At 42.6% G+C, this 25,501-nt stretch overlaps 1 protein-coding gene across 7 annotated transcripts in view; it reads left to right on the forward strand.

Moving 5' to 3' along the window:
- Positions 1-25,501, forward strand: part of TACC1 (transforming acidic coiled-coil containing protein 1) — a 111,791-nt gene that overhangs the window by 54,386 nt on the left and 31,904 nt on the right. For all 7 annotated transcript variants that reach the window (XM_023590121.2, XM_071212664.1, XM_004446442.5 and 4 more), the window contains one exon: positions 23,199-24,288. In XM_023590121.2, the coding sequence (XP_023445889.1) occupies positions 23,199-24,288 (1,090 nt within the window). The remainder of the gene's footprint in view (positions 1-23,198; positions 24,289-25,501) is intronic.

Genomic DNA, 25,501 nt, shown 5'->3' on the forward strand with positions numbered 1-25,501 from the left:
AACAAGGGTGAGAGGACGAAACCAAGGCATCCATCTAAAAGAGGAGTTGCAGCCTCATAGAGAAAAGGTCAAGTGAAGAAAAACAAGTGTTCTTCCATTCAGCTGTTGGTCTGAGGCTAGACAGTCCCATCTCTTACTTCCACTTACATGCTTTTTCTGCATAAAAAGGTCCATGGTGTCAGGAGGAAGTCCTCTGTGTCTCAGTCCATGTGCTCAGCCGTGGACACTGAGCATCAGCTCTGTGTTGGGCATTGGTCTCTGTTTGGGTATAAAAACAGCAATAAGGGCGCGCAGGAGCCCAGAGTCTGGAGGGAGCTAGTTGGTAACTTTCGCAGGCCTCTTGGTCTCTTTTGGCTTCCCTGAAAGTTTTAGCAACAAGAGGCAGGGAGTGTGTGAGGGAGGACTGGAAGAAGTCAAGTGTTAAAAAATGAAAATGCAAAAGCTTGCCCCCTCCAAACAAAAGCCTTTTGGGGATGTACAGTTGTCCTATTTCTAGGATGGTTCGTATATTCGGCTGTGCCTATTGTGGGAGAGAGGGGTGATGTCATTTTTTCTCCTCTTTCTGTAAATAGAATTTATGTAGCACATTATAGACTTCCTCAAGAAAAAGTAAAAAGCCCAAACAGATATGGGAGATGAGACCTGCCACCTCCTTCAGGTTTGTGTCTCTGGAAGTGACGTGCGTAAGAAACCATTTGAAGCATTTTCTGAAATGTCTCTGTGATATATTAGAACGTTTATTAGGAATCATGGGGCATTACTCCTGCCCTGTTCCCCCTCTGACCTTCTGTTTTCTCTCTTGTTTTAACAGCTTTATTGAGAGATTATCCATAGGCCATACAATTCACCCGTTCAAGGTGTACAATTCAGTGTTCTCATTATGTTCACAGAGTTGTGCAGGTGTCACCACAATCTAATTTTTAGAATATTCTTATCACACTACGAGAAACCTTATCTTTTAGCAGGCACCCACATCCTCCCGCTCCCTCACTGCCGCCAGTCCTAGGCTACTGCTAATCTATTTTGAGTCTGCAGATTTGCTTATTCTGGACATTTCCTATAAATAAAATCATACGATGTGATCTTTTGTGACTGACTTTGTTCACTCACCATAATGTTTCCAAGATTCATCCATGCTGTATCATGTATCAGTACTTTAGTACTTTATCCCTTTTTATTGCCGAATAGTTTTCCATTGTGTGGATATATACCATATTGTATCCGCTCATCTGTTCAGGGACATTTGGGCTGTTCCTTCTTTTTGGCTATTGTATTATAATCCTGCTCTGAACATGCACGTACAAGTTTCTGGGTAGAATGGCTGTGTCATATAACTCTATGGTTAACATATCAAGAAACTCCACAATTTTCCACTCCCATCAACACTGTATGAGGGTTCCCAGATTCTCTACATCCTCACCTTTCTACACAGAAAACACTACCTCTGCTGGGCTTTGCATTTTTTATTTATTTATTTATTTATTTTTAAAGGTTTGTTTTCTTTATTTCTCCCCACCCCCTCGTTGTATGCACTTGCTGTGTGCTGGTGCCTTGTCTTATTGCGTCAGCTTGCCATCTTGCTTGTTCTTTTCTCCAGAAGCACCGGGAACCTGCTCCCTGCCTCATTGCATCTCTCATTATGTTTTTCTCTTGTGTCTCTTGTTGCATCATCTTGTTGTATCATCCTGCCATGCCTGCCCTTCATTCCAGCTCACTGTGTTCTTTAGGAGACCCCAGGAACTGAACCACGGACCTCCCACGTGGTAGGCGGGAGCTCAGTCGCCTGATCCACATCCACTTCCCTGGGCTTTTGGTTTTAAAGGAGTTTGTTTCTTACGCTGCCAACTTCACGTCTCTTTATAAATGAATTACTTCCTTTTGAATTTGCCTTCATATTCAGCAAATGAAGAGAAGTCTCTGGAAGTGTTATGTGAAATAATTCTTAATTTTCGGTAGCCAACTAGGTTATATCTTAAAAGGACCTTTATTACTGTCATAGAAGCAGTCTAGAAGGAGCCGGCATACAGTGCAGCTAAGGAACGGGCTACAGGGCGGCTAGGAAATCAGAGACTAGACCAAGCTCAGCCTTTCCTCAGAGAGAAAGGAAATTGCTGCTCTCAGTGCTTCTTGGACGCTGAGTTCGTCAGAGCTGACTTCCTAATGGGGCACTGATGCTCTTAGACCCTGGTAGTGTGGGATCTCTATTCTGCCCCCCTTCAAGAAATAGGCACAGAGATAAGCCAAATATTCACTTTAATTCCCTCCCCAACCCATTCTTAGTTCATATCCCCTTAATAACCTGGGCAAACAGTCTCTCTCCTGAAATACAACTCCACAAATGAAAAGCATAGCACAAATGTTAAATTTCACAAATTACAAACAGTGGTCGCATCAATCTACTTTTTTTTTTTTAATCAATTTTGTTGGTGCATATTAATAAAGCATACAGTTCATCCAAAGTGTACATTACAGTCAGTGGTATTTGGTATAATCACATAGTTGTGTGTTCATCACTTCTATCATTATTAAAGCATTTTCATTATTTCAATAATAATAATTAACAAAAAACAAACAAGAAAATTCCTCCCCCCTCAATCTCACTGTTTTCTCTGCTATACATAGCTGCTGTTTCTGACTGCTATTACACAATTATTTGTTTATTGAGCAGTTTTACTGAGATATATTCACGTACCATATGATCTATCCAAAGTATATAATCAGTGGCTTTTTTTTAAGCTGTCCTTTATTGTAAAATCGTAAAATAAATAGAAAAATAGGCTGAAAGAAATTACAAATTTTAAAAGAGAGTGCAAGACCAGGTTAGATTTAATATAACCAATTATGAAAAATACATAGAATAGCAATAAACATTTTTAAATGTAAATACTAATTCAAATATAATAGAAATTAGTTATAGTATAATTCTGATTTTTATATTTTATGTTATAGCTCAAACTATTGGACATTATAAGAATGAAATAAATTATTGATTTAGTTATTTAATTTCCATATAGGCCATAATTCTTTCTAGATAATCAAATTCTTATTTAGAAATTCTTCACATCTTATTGGAATAAATTACAGCAGATAACAATTTGCCAACTCATAATTATGTAAGGCAGAAAAACTCAAACTCTTGTTCACCAGTGGTCATACTAAATCGTTATTGATTCAGATAGATTATTTTAATTAAAGAGTATGAATAAGAAAGGATTAAAGAAAAATGAAGTATCCAAAAATATATGTCTTCTCCAGTCCTTCTCAATTAAAAGCAGGTGTTCATTTTGTATGAAAAAATTACAGAATACTGATTATAGGAACCATTTGCCAGTTGCATTGAGTAATTATTGTTCATATACTATAATGTTGTTATATTTATTTGGTCTACTCCAGCTCTGTTTTGGTTACTGTTTGCATGGAATACCTTTTTCCAACCTTTCCTTTTTAACCTGGTTGTTCTTACATCTGAGGTAGGTCTCTTGTAGACAAGATCTAGATGGCTCATATTTTTTTAATCCATTCTATCAGCCTGTCTTTTGTTTGGGGAGTTCAGTCCGTTGATATTCAATGTTATTACTATGAAGGCATTACTTTATCCATTTTGTCCTTTGGCTTTCTGTTGTCATACAGTTCTATTGTCTGTCTTTATCCCTTAGTTTACTTTTCCTAATATCTTCATTTCTAAACTCTCCAAATCTCTTTATTTATTTATTTATTTTTTAAAGATTTATTTATTTATTTAATTCCCCCCCCCCCCTCCCCTGGTTGTCTGTTCTTGGTGTCTATTTCCTGCGTCTTGTTTCTTTGTCCGCTTCTGTTGTCGTCAGCGGCACGGGAAGTGTGGGCGGCGCCATTCCTGGGCAGGCTGCTCTTTCTTTTCACGCTGGGCGGCTTTCCTCACGGGCGCACTCCTTGCGTGTGGGGCTCCCCCATGCGGGGGACACCCTTGCGTGGCACGGCACTCCTTGCGCGCATCAGCACTGCACGTGGGCCAGCTCCACACGGGTCAAGGAGGCCCGGGGTTTGAACCGCGGACCTCCCATATGGTAGACGGACGCCCTAACCACTGGGTCAAAGTCCGTTTCCCTCTCCAAATCTCTTGTCCTTATTTTTTCCTTTTAGGTTGCAGCACCCGCTTTAGTATCTCTTGCATATCTGGACTTTTGGTAACATTCTGTCAGTTTTTGTTTGTGAAGACTGAACTCATTCTCATTTTTGAAGGTCAGCTTTACTGGATACAGAATTCTTGGCTGGCAGTTTTTCTGTGCCTTAAATGCATCATACCACTTTCTTCTTTCCTCCATGGTTTCTGTTGAGAGGTCACCAGTTAATCTTATCGAGTTTCCCATATATGTGATGCTTTGCTTTTCTCTTGCTGCTTTTCAGAATCCTCTCTGTATCTTTGTTATTTGTTATTCTGAATAGTAGGTGTCTTAGGGTGGGTCTATTCAGATTTATTCTGTTTGGGATGTGTTGTCCTTGGATATTGGTATTTATGTCCTTCATAAGGGTTGGGAAGTTTTCGGTTATTATTTCCTCAAATGTTCCTTCTGCCCCTTTTCTATTCTATTCTTCTGGGATACCAATAATGTGAATGGTTGTGCATTTTGCATTATCATTCAGTTCCCTAAGCCTCTGTTCCATTTTTTCCATTCTCTTCTCTTTCTGATCTCCCGTCTTTTCCAGTTCAGATGTTTTCTCTTCTAAATCACTAATTCTGTCTTTAAGCAATTCAGATCTGCTCCTCTGTCCTCTATCTCTTTTATCTCCTCTATCCTGTCTTTCATTCCCATAAGGTCTGTTACTTTTCTTTGCAGGCTTTCACATTCTTTTTTTATGCTCTCCCAGTGTCTTCTTAATAGCCTTTATTTCTCTAGTCATATTTTCTTTAAATTCTTTGATTTAGAAGAGTTGTGTGATTATCACTCATTAATTATCTTAAATCCTGTATCTCTTCAGGATATTTGTTTTTTTGTTTTTTTTTAAGATTTATTTATTTCTCTCCCTTCCCCCCCCCCCCCGTTGTCTGTTCTCTGTGTCTATTTGCTCTTTCTTCTTTGTCCGCTTCTGTTGTTGTCAGCAGCACGGGAATCTGTGTTTCTTTTTGTTGCGTCATCTTGTTGTTCAGCTCTCCGTATGTGCGGCACCATTCCTGGGCAGGCTGTACTTTCTTTTGCGCTGGGCGTCTCTCCTTATGGGGCGCACTCCTTGCGCGTGGGGCTCCCCTACGCGGGGGACACCCCTGCGTGGCATGGCACTCCTTGCGCGCATCAGCACTGTGCATGGGCCAGCTCCACACAGGTCAAGGAGGCCCGGGGTTTGAACCGTGGACCTCCCATGTGGTAGACGGACACCCTAACCACTGGGCCAAGTCTGCCGCCTTCTTCAGGCTATTTGGTTTGTTCTTTTGGCCAGGCCATCTCTTCTTGTTTCCTAGAAATGACTTGTAATTTTTTGCTGATGTCTAGGTGAGTTTACACTGATGACTAGTTTTTCTTTCTTGCCTATCATTTTTTTTTTCCCTCAAGTTCTTCTTTGATATTTGGTTCACCTTATCCTCAGTCTTTAAAATTGCCCTGCCTAAGGTTTCAAAATTGGGCCAGGGATGCACAGATTTTATTGCAGGGGTTGGATACAGAACGTTAACAGTTTTTGTCCTTGCAATTCCCAGAGCAGCCAGCAGATGGAGCTAGTTAGTGCACCTTTCCATGGAGGTGTTTCAGTCTCCGCTTTCCTGTGTTCCTGTGTTGTCTCCAGATCAGAGATTCAAAGCAGGCTCTGCTGGCGGAATTTACTGAAGAAAGCACCTTGACCTCCCCTCCCTTTTCCCTTGAAACAGCTGGCAGGGAGGAAGATGTCTATTCCCCTCAGTCTGTTGCAGTGAGCCGGGAGTTTTACAAAACCCAGCTTGATATTTGGGGGTGCGGGAGGGGAGTCCTTCCCAGCTGCCATAGGGGCTTGGTAAAACTCATGTTTGGGCTTCCTCATCTCTCTGTTCCTCACCCTCTTGGGAGTTGTGTAGCACTGTCCTGGTCTGCTGACCCCCAGAGCAGGTCCCTTGGACAGCTTTTGGCTTGTTCTCCATTATTTTTTGAGAGCATTCAGCTCTGCCTGTTAGTCTGTCACCCTCTTCCCACAGTCACCTCTCAGTCTACTTTTTTTTTTTTTTTAAAGATTTATTTATTTATTTAATTTCCCCCCCTCCCCTGATTGTTGTCTGTTCTTGGTGTCTATTTGCTGCGTCTTGTTTCTTTGTCCGCTTCTGTTGTCGTCAGCGGCACGGGAAGTGTGGGCGGCGCCATTCCTCGGCAGGCTGCTCTTTCTTTTCACGCTGGGCGGCTCTCCTTATGGGTGCACTCCTTGCGCGTGGGGCTCTCCTACACGGGGGACACCCCTGTGTGGCACAGCACTCCTTGCGCGCATCAGCACTGCGCATGGCCAGCTCCACACGGGTCAAGGAGGCCCGGGGTTTGAACCGCGGACCTCCCATATGGTAGACGGACGCCCTAACCACTGGGCCAAAGTCCGTTTCCCTCAGTCTACTTTTGATGCTGGATGTTACGGGTTGAATTGTTTCTCCCAAAAAGATATGCAGCACCTCAGAATGTAACCTTATTTGGTATAGGGTCATTAGAAGTGGGATTCGTTAAATTGAGGTAATAGTGCAGTACAGTGCTGCTAATGCAGTAGTGCAGTATAGTACCGCTAATGCATTATGACTGATGACGCCACAAGGAGAGGAGACAACAGAAGCGGAGACTGAAGTCCTGAGCTGCAAGCCGAAGGATGGCATGGAAACCACCAGAGGTTAGGAAGAGGCAGGGAAAAGTCTCTCCTACAGGGTTCAGAGAGAGCAGGGCCCTGCCAGCACCTCGATTTCAGACTTCCAGCCTCTCAATAGGGAGAAAATCCATTTCTGCTGTTTTAAACCACCTAGTTTGTGGTACTAGGCTATGGTACCCCTAGGAAACTCATATACTGACCTTGAAAAATGCAAAGGAATTTAAAAATAACTCAGACTAAACCAAACACAGTCTGAAAACATAGCCTAATAACTCAATAGAATGTGTTTTCCAAGATTAAGAATTAGAACAAATCAAATACTTTGTATTTATATAGTCTTTATTAACTCAATCCCTATATCAGCCCTATGAAAAAGATACAGCAGGGCTTATTAATCCCATTTAAAAATGATATTATTAATAACTATATGATAACAAATTATCTAACTTAGACAAATTCCTAGAAAGTCACAAACTACTGAAACTGACTGAAGAGGAGTTAGAAAATCACATTTGAGTGGATGTAAAATAAGTAAAGAGATTGCATTAGTAACTTTAGAACTCCCCACAAAGAAAATACCAGGAGCAGACTGGTGAATTCTACCAAACATTTAAAGAAGAATTAATACCATATTTCAGAAACTCCTCCAAAAAACAGAGGAGGAGGAAACATTTCCCAACTCATTCTATAAGACCAATATTACCCTGCTATCAAAACCAAAAAAATAAAAAGACATTACAAGGAAAGAAAACTACAGACCAATATCCCGTATTGAATATAGATGTCTAAAACTCCTGAACAAAATACCAACAAACTGAATCCAGAAACATATAAGGATTATGAACTGAGAACTAGTGAGATTTACCCCAGGAATGTTTCCTTAACTGGATTATAAGTCCCATATACTTATTTTGTGGTCCTCAATACCTAGCACGGTGTAGACTGGGGAGCATAAGGACCTGAGGGCTTGGATGGGTGGTTATCTTAGAAAACACTTTGATTATAGGGCTTCAAGTCCTGATGAAGCAGCCAGCTTTAACTAGGGAGTGCTGGCATTGCATATCTCTCTGTTTTTATATTCGTATAGAATTTCTTAGCACTGTGGCTTACAATCCATTACTTTTACGCCTTTGTGAACTGTCACTGTCAGTGCTGGTCCCTGCAAGTTGGTGGCATCCTCTGCTGTCTTTCATGTGAATAGCAGGGACCACACAAGAGAAATCCAGGGCAGAGCCTCAGTAATCACAGTTGACAGATTGAGGTTTGCTGAAAATGGGGCACATTGCAACCCAAGGGGCTGAGCAAAACTGTGGGATCATCTCCACTGGTGAGGATTGAGCAGAGCAGTGAGGTAGGCATAATTTCATCTGTTTGAGATGTCTGGCCCAGCTTGGGCATAAGTGCTCAAAAGATTTGACCTAGACTACCTCTGCTGCTGCTCTTTTTCTTTTTTTTACAATTTTTTTTTTTTTTTTTTTTTTTGGTATATTTCTCCCTACCCTCTCATTGTTTGCACTTACTGTGTCTGTTTGTCTTCCTTTTAGGAAGCACTGAACCTGGGACCTCCCATGTAGGAGGGAGGTGCCTAATTGCTTGAGCCACCTCCTCTCCCTGATTTGTTGTATCTCTCATTTATGTTTTCCTCCTTGTGGCATCAGCTTGCCACACCAGCCTGTTGCATCAGCTTGCTGTCTTGCTTGCCTTATTTAGGAGGCACTGGGGACTGAACCTGGGACTTTCCCCTACCCCACATATGGTAGGCAGAAGCTTAATCACTTGAGACACATCTGCTTCCCTCTACTTCTAAACTAACTCTCAGATGCCCAGCCCTCACAGATGGGACAACATTGAGCAGTAAATACTTGGCTCTGTCATACCATCAGCATTGAACCTCCATCTCAGACCCTTCTTTCTTGGCTTATGCTCCTCCTTCTCAGGTTCATCCCATGAATAAAGAGAAATGACGTGAGTGAGGATGGCTCTGGAGTTCATTGGGAGGTTGTCTAGCATGGTGGAGCCATGACCTGCCTTGGGTCCAAAGCTAGGCTTGACCTCTCAGGTGCCCTTAGGCAGGTGTGTGTGTTCACTCTGACCCATGGTTTCTTCATCTGTAAATTGGGGTTAAATAATTCCCACAGATTGAGGATTAAATAAAGTAATGCATTTAGAGCTCCAAGCACAGTTACACTAATAACACTAATAGTGTAATTATGATGAATCTTTCAGGAGGGAGACATTTCAACAACAGCCCTTGATAAATGCCAACCTTCCTTCATGGGGCCGATTGGGGTGGGAGGGTCCTGTAATGAAGAGGAGGCAAAGGAGGGGATTAGGTTTTGGATACGAAGAGATTTTTTGTGTTTTATAATAAGGGTTCTAGGGAAACAGATGTGGCTCAAATGATTGAGCTCCCACCTACCACAGGGAAGGTCCAGATTTGGTTCCTGGGGTCTCCTGGAGAAGGAAAGCTGGCACAACAAGATGATGCAACAAAGAGACACAAAGAGGAAAGACAATGAGAGACTCAACAAACCGGGGAGCTGAGGTGGCTCAAGAGATTGAGCACCTATCTTCCACATGGGAGGTCCTAGGTTCGGTTCCCGTGTGCCCCCTAAAGAGAAGATGAGCAGACAGTGAGCTCAGACAATGAGGGGGGAATAAATAAATAAAATACTTTTTAAAAGAAGGGTTTTAAACTTCGGGATTGGAGCATTGACTCAGTATGAGTTATTTGTTTGCATGTCTAGAACATTTGGGTGTAATTTAATGCTGATCTAAGGTTTATTGTCTAAGAATCCTTACACGTGCAAGGACCTCTAGGTAACTCATTCTAGAAATGAGACCAAGGCTGTGGTGCCAATGTTTTATAGAAATAGGATTCTCCAACAACACGTGGTGAACATTTTTCCATGTCTATATCTACTTCTACTACATCATTTTTAATGGCTGTGCCACAGTACTGTATATTGATTTCTTTTCAGTGAACTAGAGTCAGTTTTCCTGTGGGGAAAATTTTCTCTTTGTTCCTTTTCTGGAGGGCCTCCGGTACCACTGCTGGAAGCGTTACAAAGCCAGGGCGCATGGGAATTGGCCTGGCTTCCCCTGCGAAGATTATCCAGCCTTGGGTGATTGTGAAACAGAAGCTGCTTTTTCCATCACATGGGGGGAGAACCTTGTTCTTGCTGTTAGTAAGAATGCATTTCTCTCTGTGTAGCTACCCTCTAGCGTTTGGGATAAGTGAAAATGTGACCAAGTGGTAGGCTAGTGTGAGAAGAAGCATACGTGAACATGTTCATCAAACAATAATCATAGTGATAAAAAAAGGGAACCCTCAAAAGTCGCCTGACTGACCTAGTGTTTGGCTTTGGTGTTCCTATCGTTAGTGTAACAAAGGCCCCTGCTCTCCTGAAATGTACATTTTTAGGTAGAAAGTGAAGGAGGAGTGGAATAATATTGCCTGGGCTTTTACACACACCATAATATGGTAAAGACTAAGGAGAAACAAAAAGCAAGGAAGCTGAGCGTGTGCATGTTTTGTACTGTTTTAGAGTTTAGATTCTCTGGTAAGGGGTAATTTTATTTTTTTTACATTCACAGGATACTTCTCCATTGGGAACTGGTTAAGTAAATGTGGTATTGGAGTTGTATGATTGGGCTGTTTAATGGCATTGCTTAGAAAACTGTCTAGTATAGTAGCTACAGTCACTTGTGCCTATATAAATTTAATCAAAACTGAATAAAATTAAAAATTCTGTTTCTCAGTCACATGAGCCACATTTCAAGTTCTCAGTAACCTGTGTAACTTGTAGCACCTTACTGGACAGTGCAGATTATAGAACGCTTTTATCATTGCAGCAGATTGTGTTGGACAGTGCAGCCATCAATTCGCTCTGCACGTTTAAAATCATCTCTTAGAAAGTACATGTGTGCAGATAGTCTTACCAGACCAACCAAATGGAGAGGCTCTGGGATAAGACCTAAGAAGGATCTATGGATTTTTTTGTTTGTTTTAGGTTTCTTTTGGTTAAGGTTTTCATTTCACAATTGTAAATTTAACTCTGCAGTCCAGCTACACTTGGAAGGGATGGGAGGACGTGGACCCCAAAGAACTGCAGCAAGAGCTCCAAGTGAAAGAACACTGAGAGCAGAGCAGGGTGGTGGGCGCTCTCCTGAGCTATGGAAGGAATGGTCTGGGGTTAAGACAAAGGGCAAATCAGTTTGTTAGGCTTGTCCACAGTATATGTATTCGGGTTCTCTAGGGAAACAGAATCAACAGGAGATACCTGTAAATAGCATGAGGTTTTATAAAATTCTCTCACGTGACTGTGGGGATGCACAAGTACAGATTCCACAGGCAGGTTGCAGGCCATCTGATGAAAGGCCAGTGAAGGTCCTTGATGAGTTTCTGGGAGACATTGGCTGTCCAAAGATGGGCTGGGAAATTCTCTCTGAATGCTGAAATCACTTACCCTTGTAAGACATTCACCTGATTGGATAAAACGTCACTCCTTGCTGACGGCAGTCGTAGATGTAATCAGCCATCTGTGCAGTAAAGGCACTGATGGCTAAAGCCCGTAAAGCCCCTGTGTCACAGTTAGCCCAGTGCTTGCTTGACCAGTTGACACAGGAGCCCCACCACCCCAGTCTGCACTGGTTATCCTGCTGGTCGTGCCGTTCCTAGACCCAGATGCTCCATGGCTTCCGCAGTATTCCTGCCCTCTCCACCTGGCCAAGGGCCAAGTGCTTGCCATCCAACCGCTCGGTCTCAGCGGTGCAGATGAAGACCTGGGAACCATTTGTGCTGGAACCGGCATCGGCCGTGGACGAGATGCCAGGACCCGTGTGCTTCAGGACGAAGTTCTCATCATCAGACTTCTCCCTGGATGAGGACTTGCCACTCTTATAACCAAGCCCTTCCTGCCCAGTGCTCAGGGCACGGAATTTTTCTGCTGACTTTGGAACTTTGTCTGCAAACAGCTCGAATAAGATGTGGTCCAAGAGCTGGCCGTTGATGGCGATATCAAAGAACACGGTGGGGTTGACCATGGCAGCACGCAGGGGACGGCAGCAGCAGGCAGGGGCATCTGCAAGACCGAATCTGTGTTTTTTAAAGCCCCCCGCCCCCTGGTAGTTCATTTGCCTTTGGGAGCCATTGGCGTCATCCCCAGCACGGGGAAGTCGGTCTCCCAGTGTCAGGCACTCCTGCTTCCCCCACCACCACTGCCCACTCACCTTCGCCTCATGCTCTTTTTCCTCATAACCTGTGTTCTTTCATTTCCATTTTTAGGCTGTGCCATTTACTCAGCAATTTCACACTGATGATTGCAGTCAGACTTTGATTGCCCTTCCAGGAGCAGTGTTTTCCCTGATTGCATCAGGGCTGTGGTCGCTTGCCTCTGACCATTGTGTGACACTTCGTGTTTGGGTCGTTTCCTGACATAAGTTTGAAAAGGGTTTTACTGCACCAGAGCACTGGCCCAGGGTGGGATGAAAGAGGAACCTGAGGCTCGTTTGCCTTAGAATTGGAGAGGTGAGGGATTTTCTGGAACTTTCCAGAAACATGTACATTGCATGTAGTTTTTGGAAATTACCTAAATATATATTCATTGTAGACAAAATTGAGAAAATCCAGGTAAGTAAATGAGTGTGTAGATGGGGAATAGAATGAAACTGGCTATAGTTATAACTCAGAGGATGAGCTAGTGAAAAATAAATACTGGTGGAGCTTCTGTTTGAGGTGGTGAAAAACTGAGGTAATGAATGTTGGTGATGGTAGAACAATATTGTTTGTATAATTAATACATACTTGAAAGTGGTTAAATGGAAAGTTTTGAGTTTTATCTATGTTACTACAGTAAAAAAATTTTTTTAATATATTGTTATAAATCCTAAGCTTTTTTTCTAGGAATTCTTATTTACTTTTATTGTGATGGAAAGTCTAAACATATGGAGGAATAGAAGAGCACTGTGAATCACTGAATATACCCACTACCTAGAGAAAATAATGAACATTTTGCCGTATTTGTTTCTTCTTTTTTTAAGGACATGAATTTTCCCCTAAATACTGAATTGTACATCTCCAAAAAATAAGGACATTTTCCTATATAACCATAAGACCATTATTATACCTAATAAAATTAACCTAATGAACGTCATCTAACCTAGGCCATGTTCAGATTTCCCCAGTTATCTTCCAAATATCTTTTACCATTGGTCCAAACAAGGTCTACATATTGCATTTCATTGGATTAGGCCTTTTTAGTCCATTTTCATTCATTTATATATAGATAGATACAGATATAGATATTTTTTTCCATAGGCCAGTAAAAAGAACTTATTTGGGAAATGATGGAAAGACCAGAGCTTGCTAATGGGAAAGACAGAAATATACATCAAGAACCAAGATTTGATGTGGGCTCCTCTAGGCAGAGAGAGCCCATTTTCATTTATTCATCTATTCTCTTCATTCCCACACCACCTTTTTCCCTCAAGCATATTTTGGTTAAGACAGAGGGTCATTGTCTGTTTATTGTCCCATCTTTTGGATTTGTCTAACCCCCTCATTTCCTATAAATTGAGAATAGGGTCTGAAAACATGGCTAGCTTAAGGTTATGTATTTATTCCTCTTTAGAAAAGTATAAAAAGAATTAATAGAGCCCGTATTTCCCCTTCCAGTATAACCCCTGCTTGCTCACTTCATTTCTTCCCTCTCCCTCTCTCTCTGTCCTTTCCTAGTAGTCAGAAAATTCATATAGTCCATAAAGTATCTTTACAGTTTTACCCAAAATTAATCCCTGAAGTTTTTCCTTCCCAGATATGTGTTATGTCTTTATATGTTTAAATTAAATAAGGCCTCGTGCCTTACACTGTTTTCCACCTTAATGTGTCTTAGAGACCCTCCCCTATTAGCACACACAGGTGTATTCATAGTATCCTCCCACAAGTATGCCATTGTATTGCTGCACCTTAAATTTCCTATTAATCCCTTACTGATATGTTATGATGGCATGAAAAAGAGTGTGGGAACCAACGCTACAGTGAATACATCATCCTTGTACATAGTTGTGTGTTTGCCCGCTTTGTCAGTGTAATTAAATTTCTAGCAGTGGACTTCCTGAATTAAAGAATCATTCATTTTAAATTTTGACAGATATTACTACCTTGCTCTCCTAAAAGATCCCACAGTATGTGTGAGAGTACCTAATGGCTCCCTCACCTAAGCTACTGTCATTGAGTTTCATCAAAATGTTAATTCTTGTATATATGACAGGCTATTTATTTCATAACAGTCTTATTTAAGTGTGTGAAAGTGAGCATATATTCAAATACTTACTTTTTGACCATTACAAAAAATCATTTGCTTATATCCTCTCCCATATAGAATTTATTCTTTTTTTATTTATCCCCCATCCCTGTTGTCTGCTCTGTGTCCATTTGCTGTGAGTTCTTCTGTGTCTTCTTGTCTTCTCTTTAGGAGGCACTGGGAACCAATCCTGGGACCTTCCAGAGTGGGAGAGAGGCTCTCAATCTCTTGCACCACCTCCTGGTCTGCTGCATCTCTTATTGTCTTTCCTCTGTGTGTCTTTTTTGTTGCGTCATCTTGCTGCGCCGGTATTCCATGCGGTGAGCTCTCTGCACGGGCCAGCACTCCGTGTGGGCCAGCACTCCGTGTGGGCCAGCTTGCCTTCACCAGGAGGTCCCAGAAATCGAACCCTGGGCCTTCTATATGGTAGATGGGAGCCCAAACGCTTAAGCCACATCTGCTTTCCTAGAATTTATTCTTAACTTAAGTGGCTTAGGGCAGCACCGGGGAGGTCAGTGTCTTTTAAAAGAGCAAACAGGAGGATTTTAGGTCTGATCAAGGCTCTCTGCCTCCATTTTGTAAAATTCTTAAGACATGAGAGTCTCTTTGTGTGTTCTCTCTTTAATTCTCCTTTTGATTACCTGAATTTTTATTTTTATTTTTAAGGAGGTACTGGGGATTGGACCCTGGACCTTGTACATGGGAAGCTGGTGCTCAGCCACTGACTCACATTGTCTCCCCTGAGTTGTTTTTTTCCTTTGTTTTGCTTGCTGTTTGTTTTTGTTCTTGTTATTTTTAGGTAGCATTGGGAACAGAACCCAGAACCTCCCGTGTGAGAAGCAGGCATTCAACCACTTAAGCCACATCCACTCCCCTACCTTTTCTTTTAAAAATATTAAAAAGTAGGATGGAAAACCTTTTTTAAATATGAGAATAGTCTTATCTCGAGTAAGCTTAAAAGGCAGCCACTATTTTAGAGCACCCGTGGGCGATTCACACAACCTTCTAGATGGTTATTGGAAGGAAGAGTTTCATTAACAGCAGCAAATGTGGCAGAAGTGGAAATGTCTATTTTTGGGTTCTGTCTGCTTTTGCTTCCAGCCGCCCGCATTCACGGAGCCCCTGGCAGTGCCTTGCCAGTGGGAATTGTGCAAGCTCCTCAAATTGATTCCAGGGAGGGAGCTTTTCAGCACCTGGAAGAGGGTTTGTAGGAAATACAGGAATTTTTTGTGTGCAAGCAGAAGAGTCTTTGGGGGTAGATTCAGGCTGATGGCTGTCCATAGATCTCTTAACTGGTTGAAGATTGGGAACTTGAACCTCCTGCAAATTGGGGTGTTTTACCTCTTACTGAAAGCTACTCGTGGTGTGACACTTGAAGGTTTGGTTCGGTTTTAGGGCCACACTTAGCATGTGGAGTTAGCTGGTTTGGGGACACTGGCTGATGGATATTGTAAAGGCAAATAAAATCTTACCCAAAATTACCTCTTTTAATTCTCGAGGGTTTTTTTTTTCTTTCTTGTTTTCATATTCTTATGACTCCCAAGATTGGTTTGACCAAATGAACAGTCAGCCGTCTCCAGCTTGTTCCGTCCCGTCTCCTCAGGACCGAGGCAGGGTCTGCAGTGACCCATACGACTGGACAGATTTATTTACTTGGAGTCCGGAGGGTCAGGAAATGACTGAGCAAGGGGCCCTCCGAGCCAGCGCCTTCACCTGCCTGCTCAGGCTGGGGGTTGACGCCACGTGAGGGGCGTCTGTCTGTCTTCCTTTTCCTACTGTGGCAGGACCCGTGTACTTTATGATGCAGCAGCCAGGGCTCCTGAAATACCCGCCCCAACTTGCCTTCAATCTCGGGGTTCCCAGGACGGAGGAACAGGGAGGGAGGCACTGTTTCACACGAGTCCCTTTGATCGTTTCACATCTGCTGCTACCCCTTATGTGTAGCGGGAGGGAGGGCGTGGAAATTTGGTGATGACGGTGGGGAATGGCACGATTGTTGCTTCTCCTTAGTCCGTAAGAGCAATAGATGTCCAGGGACAGGGGCTGGGCCTGGCTGGAACTCCTCTCTTAAATTCGGGTTTGAGCTCTTTCCTGATTTCTCCTCCCTCAGCTCCCGGGCTCCCTGGTCCCTTCCCCTAATCACACGTCACACGCACGCCCCCCTGGCTACAGTCTCAGCGTCCCAGTTTGGTGAAAGGAGCTGATGGAGATGGGAAAAGGGGGAAAAGGAGCTAAAAGGAGTGGATAGAGGTAGAGGAAGGTGGGAAGGGTCTGGAGAACTAGGTAGACAAGGGAAAGGGGGTTCTCCTAGGTTCCCCTGGCCTTTGGGAGGCATGAGATTGATGGTAAAGGAAGCTTGTAACGGAGAAGAAAGAACCCCAAGGAGTGTCTGAGGATGGAGACTAACATGAAGAAGAGAAAAGAGCTGCTCAGAACCTGACAGCCGAGTTTAAAAAGAGTTTGTTTTTATTATGATCAACCTCCAGTGTCACAATCCAAAGTAGAACCCCCATATTCACATCGCCCAGATTAAACAGTTACCAGATGTTGCCATCCTTGCTTCCACTAGCCCCTTTTTTTCTTTTCTTTTTTTCTTTGTTGCTTAAGGTCTTTAAAGCAATTTCTAGTTATCATCATAAATATTTCAGAAACCATCTCAAAAATGTTCGATAATTTTTACACATAATAACGATGCCACTATCAACAGTGTTTCTCCTTGCATTAAAGAAAATGGTTAAAATTCAGGTTTTATTTTGAATTGGGTCATTCTCTTTTAGGTAAGTTTTTTTTTCAGGATATCAACTTCTAAAAAAATTTAGACTTAAAGTATATTAAGGCTGAAAGATGAAAGTGTAGATTAACTTGTCGAATTTGATGTTATTTTTAAGGTAGTCATATCTACATCCATGGCTTCATTATGTCAAATATTCCCAACACAAGTCTCCTTTCTGGACTGTGTACTCAGCATCTCTACTCAGAAGTCCCAAAACAGTTCTCAACATGTCCACAGCCAAACTCATGACCCCTCCTGCCAAGCGCCCAAGTTCTTTGGCTAGCGTGTCATGGTGCTCACTGTGTGGTACCACCATCTCCTGGGTTCACAAGCTAAAACCTTACAAGTCATCCTTGAATCCTTGACAGCTCCTTCTACCCCACTTTTTTTTTTTTTTACTTTTTAAAATTATCTTTTTTTAAAAGATACATAGATAACACAAAATGTTACATTAAAAAATATGAGAGGTTCCCATATACTCCCTCTCCCCATCCCCACCCCTCCCACATCAACAACCTCTTTCATCAGTGTGGCACGTACATTGCATTTGGTGAATACATTTTGGAGCACTGCTGCACAGCATGGGTTATAGTTTACACCCTCTCCCAGTCCATTCAGTGGGTCATGACAGGATATATATAATGTCCTGCATCTGTCACAGCAATGTCATTCAGGATAACTCCAAGTCCTGAAAATGCCCCCACATCACACCTCTTCTTCCCTCTTCCTGCCCTCAGCAACTCACTTGGCCCCTGTTTCCACATCAGTGATACAATTTCTTCCATTGCTAGAGTCACAATAGTTCTATAGTAGAATACCAGTAAGTCCACCCTAATCCGCGTTTTATTCCTTCCTCCTGAGGACCCTGGGATGGTGATGTCCACTCCACCTCTAAATCGAGAGAGGGCTTAGATCCCACATGGCTGATGGATGCGATTCTCCTGCTTGCAGCTGTAGACACTCTTGGTTCCCTGGTATGGTTGTACCCCACTCTTAGAGCCAGTCTGTCAGTGATCAGTCTTATCTCCTTATTTTCTCTCTCAAATATTGTCTACTTCTCTTTCTATTTGCTAGTACTATCATAGTCCAACCCACCAGGAGAACATACTAACCGTTTTACTCACTCCATTTGACCCTCTTCCACTCCTTCTCTACTTTGCACCTGGAGCTAGCTATTCAGAACATAGATTGCTTATATCCCCCTGCTTACAAACTCTTCGGGACCTCCTCCAGGCCTGCAAGGTGCTGCGAGGATGTCTGCTTTCTACCTTTCCAGCCTCATTTCTCCCCCGTCATTTATTCAGTACTTATTTAATTAACGTTTCTCTCCCCCGCTAGTCCCTAAACTGCACGAGAGTCAAGACCTTGCCTTTTTTTTGCTTGCTGTTTTGTCTGTAACCAAGAGCCCAGCACCTAAAAGTTGTTCAGATATTTGTTGATGACTGAATGAATCAGGGAATGAAATAGATGGATGAACCATCCAGAAAATAAGCTTTAAAGATTCTCATTTAATTCTTGTAAATCTCTTAAACTTTGTAATCAAAGGGACCTCAAGAATATTTTAGCTCAGATTTTTCATTTTATCAGTGAGAAACTAGACCTAGAAGCTGAAGTGACATGATCAAAGTCACTGGGCTGGTTTAAAGCAAAACTAGTGCTAGTGTTTGGATCTTTTGACTACTACCAGTCCAAATCATGACTGCATGTTCAGAAGGAATTCAGAAACACGGAGTTAGAAGAACTCACCATCCCTAATGGACTGTAGCAGGCTTCTCTTTGTGCCCATTGCATTTTTGGTTCCTTCTCTTAGTTTGCTCTTTCTTATGTTGACTTGGAATCTACTTCCCTCCAACAGGGATCCTAGTTTTGCCCTCTGAAGCTACAGTAAATCTAATCTCTTTACCTTAAATGGCCCTTCAAGTATTTGAAGACCTTATCGTGTTTCTTAGTTTTCTAGGCCACATTTCTTAAACAAATTGTTTACAGACATGGCCAGTTGATCCACATTCATTTCAGGGCATTCGCTTTTGCCCAATATTTTTCCAGGTGAGTAATTCAGAACTGAACTCAGAGTCCAACAGAATTCAGAATCCCAGATGTTATCTGACCAAGAGAGACTAGGGAAGAACTGTTTTCACTCTATCTAAAGGTGGGTCTCAAGATAATGGTTAAGCAACCAGGTCCCTGGGTTGGACAACCTGGTTCTGCCACTAACTAGCTCTGTGACCTGGGAGACGTAACCACCTTCTTTTTATTTATTTTTTAAATATATATTTTTTAAAAGTACTTAGATTGCACTTAAGCTTCTTCCTTAAATTGAACCTCTGTTTCTTCATTTTTAAAATGAGTTAATAAGGCTGTTGTTTGGATGAAATAAAACAATCCAGTTGAAGTCTTACTAGTCCACTGCCCATACAAACGAGCCCTCAGTTAAGTTTTAGTTACATTATTGTGCGGGATGTTTTTGTATCTTATGTGATAAGATTGTATTTGTTTTATATACTCAGGCATCTCTGGGTTATATTGTGCTTATAGTAGAAAATGTGTGAGCTCTTGATTAGCCAGACCTCCATCCTGTCCTTTTGATGGAGGCTCCTTGAGGGTTGTGGCAGCTGCCCTCTGGTATCAGAATGGCTTATGTACCCATCTCTTTTTTTTTTTTTTTTTTTAAGATTTATTTATTTATTTAATTTCCCCCCCTCCCCTGGTTGTCTGTTCTTGGTGTATATTTGCTGCGTCTTGTTTCTTTGTCGGCTTCTGTTGTCGTCAGCGGCACGGGAAGTGTGGGCGTCGCCATTCCTGGGCAGGCTGCTCTTTCTTTTCACGCTGGGCGGCTTTCCTCACGGGCGCACTCCTTGCGCGTGGGGCAGGGCACTCCTTGCGCGCATCAGCACTGCTCATGGCCAGCTCCACACGGGTCAAGGAGGCCCCGGGGTTTGAACCGCGGACCTCCCATATGGTAGACGGACGCCCTAACCACTGGGCCAAAGTCTGTTTCCCCCCATCTCTTACTAGAGGCATTCAATTGATTTAGAATCTTTGACCTTGTTGCATTCCATGTAAACTTTATATTAGTTTTATATACATGTGGTATCAATTTAGAGTAGTCAAGTATAGATCATTAAGACCTAGGGGAATTGAATGGAAGGTCAGGGAGTAGGCAGGCCGAGTGAGAATTGAAAGGTCATCAGGTACCTCATTTCTCCATTACTTTCCTGCTATGATAGCACCATCTACCAGAATCTCTATTTTATCCTCCTTAGCCCTCAGTCTCCTACAAATCCACTATTCTCTTAATTCAAATTATTGGTAGAGAATCTGATCGTTTCTATGACTTGGATAATGCAAATAGAGCAACTTTGGAAAAGAAATAGATCATAGGTGTACTGCAGGGTATATTAATGGGATGATAGACGTTCATAGGCTAAAATTTGGTCTGAAGGAATCTTTAGACACCTACAGTTTAGAGGCAGGAATGCAAGATTCAGCACTGAGGCAGGTTCCAGTCAGCACCTGACACTTTCAGGGTCAGAATTTTGTTCAGTAAGCAAATTTGTGTCTCCATATGTTAAGAACGTGAAGATTCTGTTTTCCCCAGAATAGAATTTTAAATAATCAGACTATTTCAAACTTAAATGGGAAAACTACCATAACCAGCCCAGAAGCACCTCTTTATATCCCTAAATACTAAAAAAAAAAAAATTTAATTTGAAAAAGTAGTTCCATAGCAAATGAAAGGAAGTAGTTGTATTCCTGTCATAACTTTTAAAAATAGCTAATTGATCTGTGGGTAGATATCAGTGTAAGCAAACTCTTCATATGAAAGTACTCATTTATACCAGCATTTTAGAGGTGAAGTACTTATTTAACTAAATCCATTGTGATTTATTTAGGTAACAAGTTTTGACAGTGCATCGGTTTGATTTATAATAGAATGATTGAAAGAAAAATTTACTGAGTAGATCATTAAAGCCTTATTACATTAAAGGGGTGGGGGCAAATCCCTTTACTGAATGCCTACCGTACACTGTACTCCACTTAATCTGCTTGTATGAAACAGTTGGAGAGAGAGAAATGGAGGCTCAGAGCAGATCCTTGCCTCATCAGTATAGAGTGGAGTGGAAAGAGTGGCTCTTCCCACGGCTCCATACTACCTGCTCTTGCTGGGCAGGTTAAAGACTTTAGAGCCTCTCCTATAGGTTTTTGAAGATCTGTTGCATGCAGGGGAATCACCGGTACCATAACTGAGGGATGTGGAGGTTCTCTTCAGAAAATCATGTTCAGGGGAGCAGATGTGGCTCAAGCAGTTGGGCGCCCACCTCAAACATGGAAGGTCATGGGTTCGGTTCCCAGTGCCTCCTAAAGAAGACAAGCAGATGCAAAAGCTGACGCAACCAGCGGATGCAATGAGCAGACACAGAAGACAGACAAGGGAGCCATCTCGGCAGGTTGCGGGGAGATCATGTGCAGAGGAATGGACGTGGCTCAAGCAGTTGAGCACCAGCTTTCCACATGAGAGGTCCCAGGTTCAGTTCCCAGTTCCTCCAAAAGAAAAAACAAAACAAACAACAAGCCAAAAATCCAACTCAGGAGAGCCAATGTGGCTCAGTGGTTGAGTGCCGGTTTCCCACATACGAGGTTCTCAGTTCAATCCCCAGCCCCTGGTACCTCAAAAAAAATAAATAAATAAAGGTCATGAGTTTCAGTGCCTAAAAGGCCAGTTCATTCTTAATATTCCCATATCACTGTTTTTAGAGGTGTACTTTCCCCTTTAGCTGTAGTTTTCAAATTCTTTAGGCAGCAGAAACTTTCTCAAAATGTTTTGCAGGCTGTAATATACAACATATTAAGGTGATATGCATTATAAAGATAGAAAACATGAATCATTTTTTAAAATAACAGGACTTACACAATTGAAGAATACAGAATAATCAAATCAGAGTTTAATTAAACTCTACTTTATTTCAACTGCATCGAGGTGCATTGCTTAGGCTGGACCTGCCTGCTCCGAGGTGATCAGCCAGGAATCTAAAGACACACCAGTCAACGGGCCAGAGAAGACAATGAGGCGGTCCCAGGGGAGTCAAGTACCCCTGATGAGCAGTTCACTCTGCATCTGACGGGTGGCAGCATAAAATAAACCCCAGGCTTTTGTAAGAGTGTGAAGACTTCAGTGATATACTTTCTTTCAGTTACTGCCATCCACAAAATGATAAGCAGCAGCGCGACTTTGGTTATGGTTTTCTGTCTAGGACAACATCTTCATTTTCTGCCAGAATTGACATTTTTCTCCTAGTAAGACCTGAATTAAAAAGGATTTTTGCTTTTTGTAAGTGATTGAGAGAAGATAATTAATGGTGTTTTCCTGGCTCAACTTAGAGACAGGAGGCCTAAAGAAAAAAATTAGTGTTTGTCTTATTGAAATAAGGGCTATTTGTTTTTCTTTTTTTCTTTTTCTTTTGCTATTTGTTTTTCATTGTCTCTTTTTTCTTTAGGAAGTACTGGGAACTGAACCCAGGACCTCCAATGTAGGGGGTGGGTGCACAACTGCTTGAGCCACATCTATTCCCTGCTTGCTGGTTTTTGCTCATTGTCTCCTTGTTGTTTATTTGTTTTCATTAGGAGGCACCAGGAACTGAACCCAGGAGCTCCCATATGGGAGACAGACACTCAACCGTTTAAACCACATCCACTCCCTGGGCTATTTGTTTTTGAAGTCATTTCTGGGTCTACTTTTTCAAATTTGTTTTAAAAAATTAGTTCTTTTAGTTTTTGATCTACAAAGAGGTGGCAGTGGTGGTTGTTCCATTTGATTTTGAAATAATCTGATTATTTAAATTATCTTCTGTGGAATATAGAATCTTGTGTTTTTAACATAACGGAGATTCTGATCTGCTTACCACATAAAATTCTGACCCTGAAGCATCACATGGTGTCCAGGAATGGTCTCAGTGCCGTGTCTTCATCCCAGCCCCTGAACTGTTGGTATCTAGAGTCCTGCAGACTCTTGAAACCTACAGAACGTTAACATCGTAGTAACATATTTTGCAGAAAACCATCATCTGATTAATCTTACTCTGAATAGCTCTACTTATTATAATTATTACTTGTATCACTTGGATGATGTCATACACAGTGAGAGGAGAACTCATGGTGGGGTATAGTGCCAGCCTGCTCCCTTTCAGGATGCGCTGCCATCCTTACCAAGCATTGAAGATGCTTAATAAAAGCAAAAAGGAAGAGCTTGCCATTTGTCTGTGCAAATTCAGGCAGTAGAGCATATTGACCAGTGTCAAAAAGACAATTCTTTAATAGCTGGCCTTTGTGTTTCATTTTAGAATCACAAGAAGATGATGAGCAGCTGGTAGCAGAAGTGGTTGAAAAATGCTCCACAGAGACTTGCCCTAGACCCTCAGAAAATGAGGTGCCCCAGCAGGCCATTTATCCTCACTTAGTCAAGGAGTTCAAAGAAGAGCCTGAACATGACATTAGCAGAGTTTCAGTAGTGAGGCCATTTTCTATAGAAACCAAGAATTCCACGGCTATGCCAGCAGTGCTTGGAACAGAAGCAGCTCGTGGCTCTGTACCTGGGGTCTCAGAGGAGGCTTTGTGCCCCAGCCTGCCAGAATCCGCCTGGGACAAGGCAACGACAGAAGACAACATGGGGGTGGCGTTTGAGGCTCCCCCAGAAGCTGCTCTGAAAGCTGGGAGCTCCTGCCCAGAGCCTCTCCCGAGCAGAAGCAAGCTACGAAAGCCCAAACCAGTGTCTCTGAGGAAGAAACTGACTGGCAGGGAGTTCTCCGAAATGGAAACGCCTCTCCCCACAGCAGCCCATCACTTCAGCCTTGAGGAAGCTGATGAGAACACAGACCCCTCTTGGCTCGGTGGCATCAGGATCCCGAAGTCGCCCCCTGAAGCTCAAGAGGCACCCTGCGCCCCCAGTAGTGACACCGACAACTCGGGGCTTGAGCTGCCGGAGGGGTCAAGGAGCTCGTCTCTGAAACTTGAGTTTGATTTCACAGAAGATGTGGAAAATGTCCAGGCCAGGAAAGCCCTTCCAAGGAAACTGGGCAGGAAACTGGGGAGCAGAGTGACTCCCAAGATGCAGAAAGATGGCGTCAGTAAGCCAGCGGGCACCAAAGACCCACCTGCAGAAGATGCTCCTCTGCCCCATGCGTCTCCCAAGCTCCAGCCTAGCCAGTGGGATCACCCCGACTTTAATCCCTTCGGGGGCCACTCCGCTTTGCAGAACTCCCCGCCCCTCTCCTCTAAGGGCTCCTATCACTTTGACCCGGATGACTTTGATGAATCCATGGATCCCTTTAAACCAACTGCAGCTTTACCACCCAGTGACTTTTGTTCGACCGCTGGTAATCATGTTCACGAAATCTTAGAGTCACCCAAGAAGGCAAAGTCGCGTTTGATAACGTGAGTGAGGCCGGGTGCTGGGCGTTGTGTTCTCCGTATTCTCCGTCAGTTTGGCAGCCCCCCTGCTTTTGGTTTTGGCAAACCGTCTGTGTCTTTGAGGTCCAGCAGTGCCGATACAAAGCTTACGGCTTTGTCCTGCAGTCTTCCCTTTTGGCTTGTTTGGAATCAGAAATGCCAGGTTTCCTTTTTAGATTTTTGCCTTGATTTTAAGTCCTTGGCTTATTCAGCTGGGCTTTTTTTTTTTTTTCCTTTTCCCATTGTGGCTGTTTTCTTCCTTAAAAATAAGGTAAAAAGAAGGAAGAGTAGCAGATAAAGGTTCGATAGTTTTTTAGAAATCCTGGCTGAGCTGTCAGGAATCTATTGCTTTATGTCTAAACCTCATGTCTCAGTGCCAACCACCGTCTTCAATTCTCTATGGATAAAACAAACATTCCAAGCCTGAACTCGGCTGCCTAGCATCAGTGGCTCACAAAAAATGGTCCGGAAGGCTTAAACAAAAATGCAATAAAAAGTTGGTGGGGATTCTTGCGTCTCTGCGCATTTCCAACAAGAATCAAGAATATTTTAAATGACCAGCTAAATCTGGCGAAATTAGTCAGTCTTTCGTTGTGTTTTGTCTTCCTCTCACCCCTGTATTTTTTCCTGAGGTTTCTGCCTGGATTCTCTGGAGTTCTCAGGGGTCGCCCCAGGCCATATTCTGGGTCAGGTTTCAGTTTAGCTTTGTTCCAGGGTTACCTTCTCACAAAATTTAACTTGAGTAGATGACAATATCTCCCTTTGTGCCCTTTTGACTTTTTACTGAAAATTAGGTGTAAAGATGGACTAGTGACGTGGAGGCTAAACTATGAAAAGGGAAGATTGCCAGATTGTTAGTTGTCACCCTAGATCAGTCAAAGAAGGAAAAAAAGTGTAGAGGTTTCAAAAGCAGATGTCGATTTCAGAACCAAGAAGGTTGAACAAGGTGGGAATCAATTGTTTGGCAGCCCCCAAAATTCCTCCAGAATGAAATGTTAGGGCAATGAAATGTCGTTAGCTCCTGCTCTGCTCATTAAGTTTCGACTATATATGCACAATGAAAATAGCGGTCAGGTGGCCTCAAGGTGCTCTTTTGTGGCTTTTAGGGTTAGTTACCTGTGTCCAGACATACTTGCCGTGTTTTAGGGTCCTTGCTGCCTTGAAGCAAGGTGACACGGTGTCACTTGGGAGCCTTCAT

The sequence above is a fragment of the Dasypus novemcinctus genome, chromosome 29 (assembly GCF_030445035.2).
Source record: "Dasypus novemcinctus isolate mDasNov1 chromosome 29, mDasNov1.1.hap2, whole genome shotgun sequence".
In the NCBI taxonomy this organism is placed as follows: domain Eukaryota; kingdom Metazoa; phylum Chordata; class Mammalia; order Cingulata; family Dasypodidae; genus Dasypus; species Dasypus novemcinctus.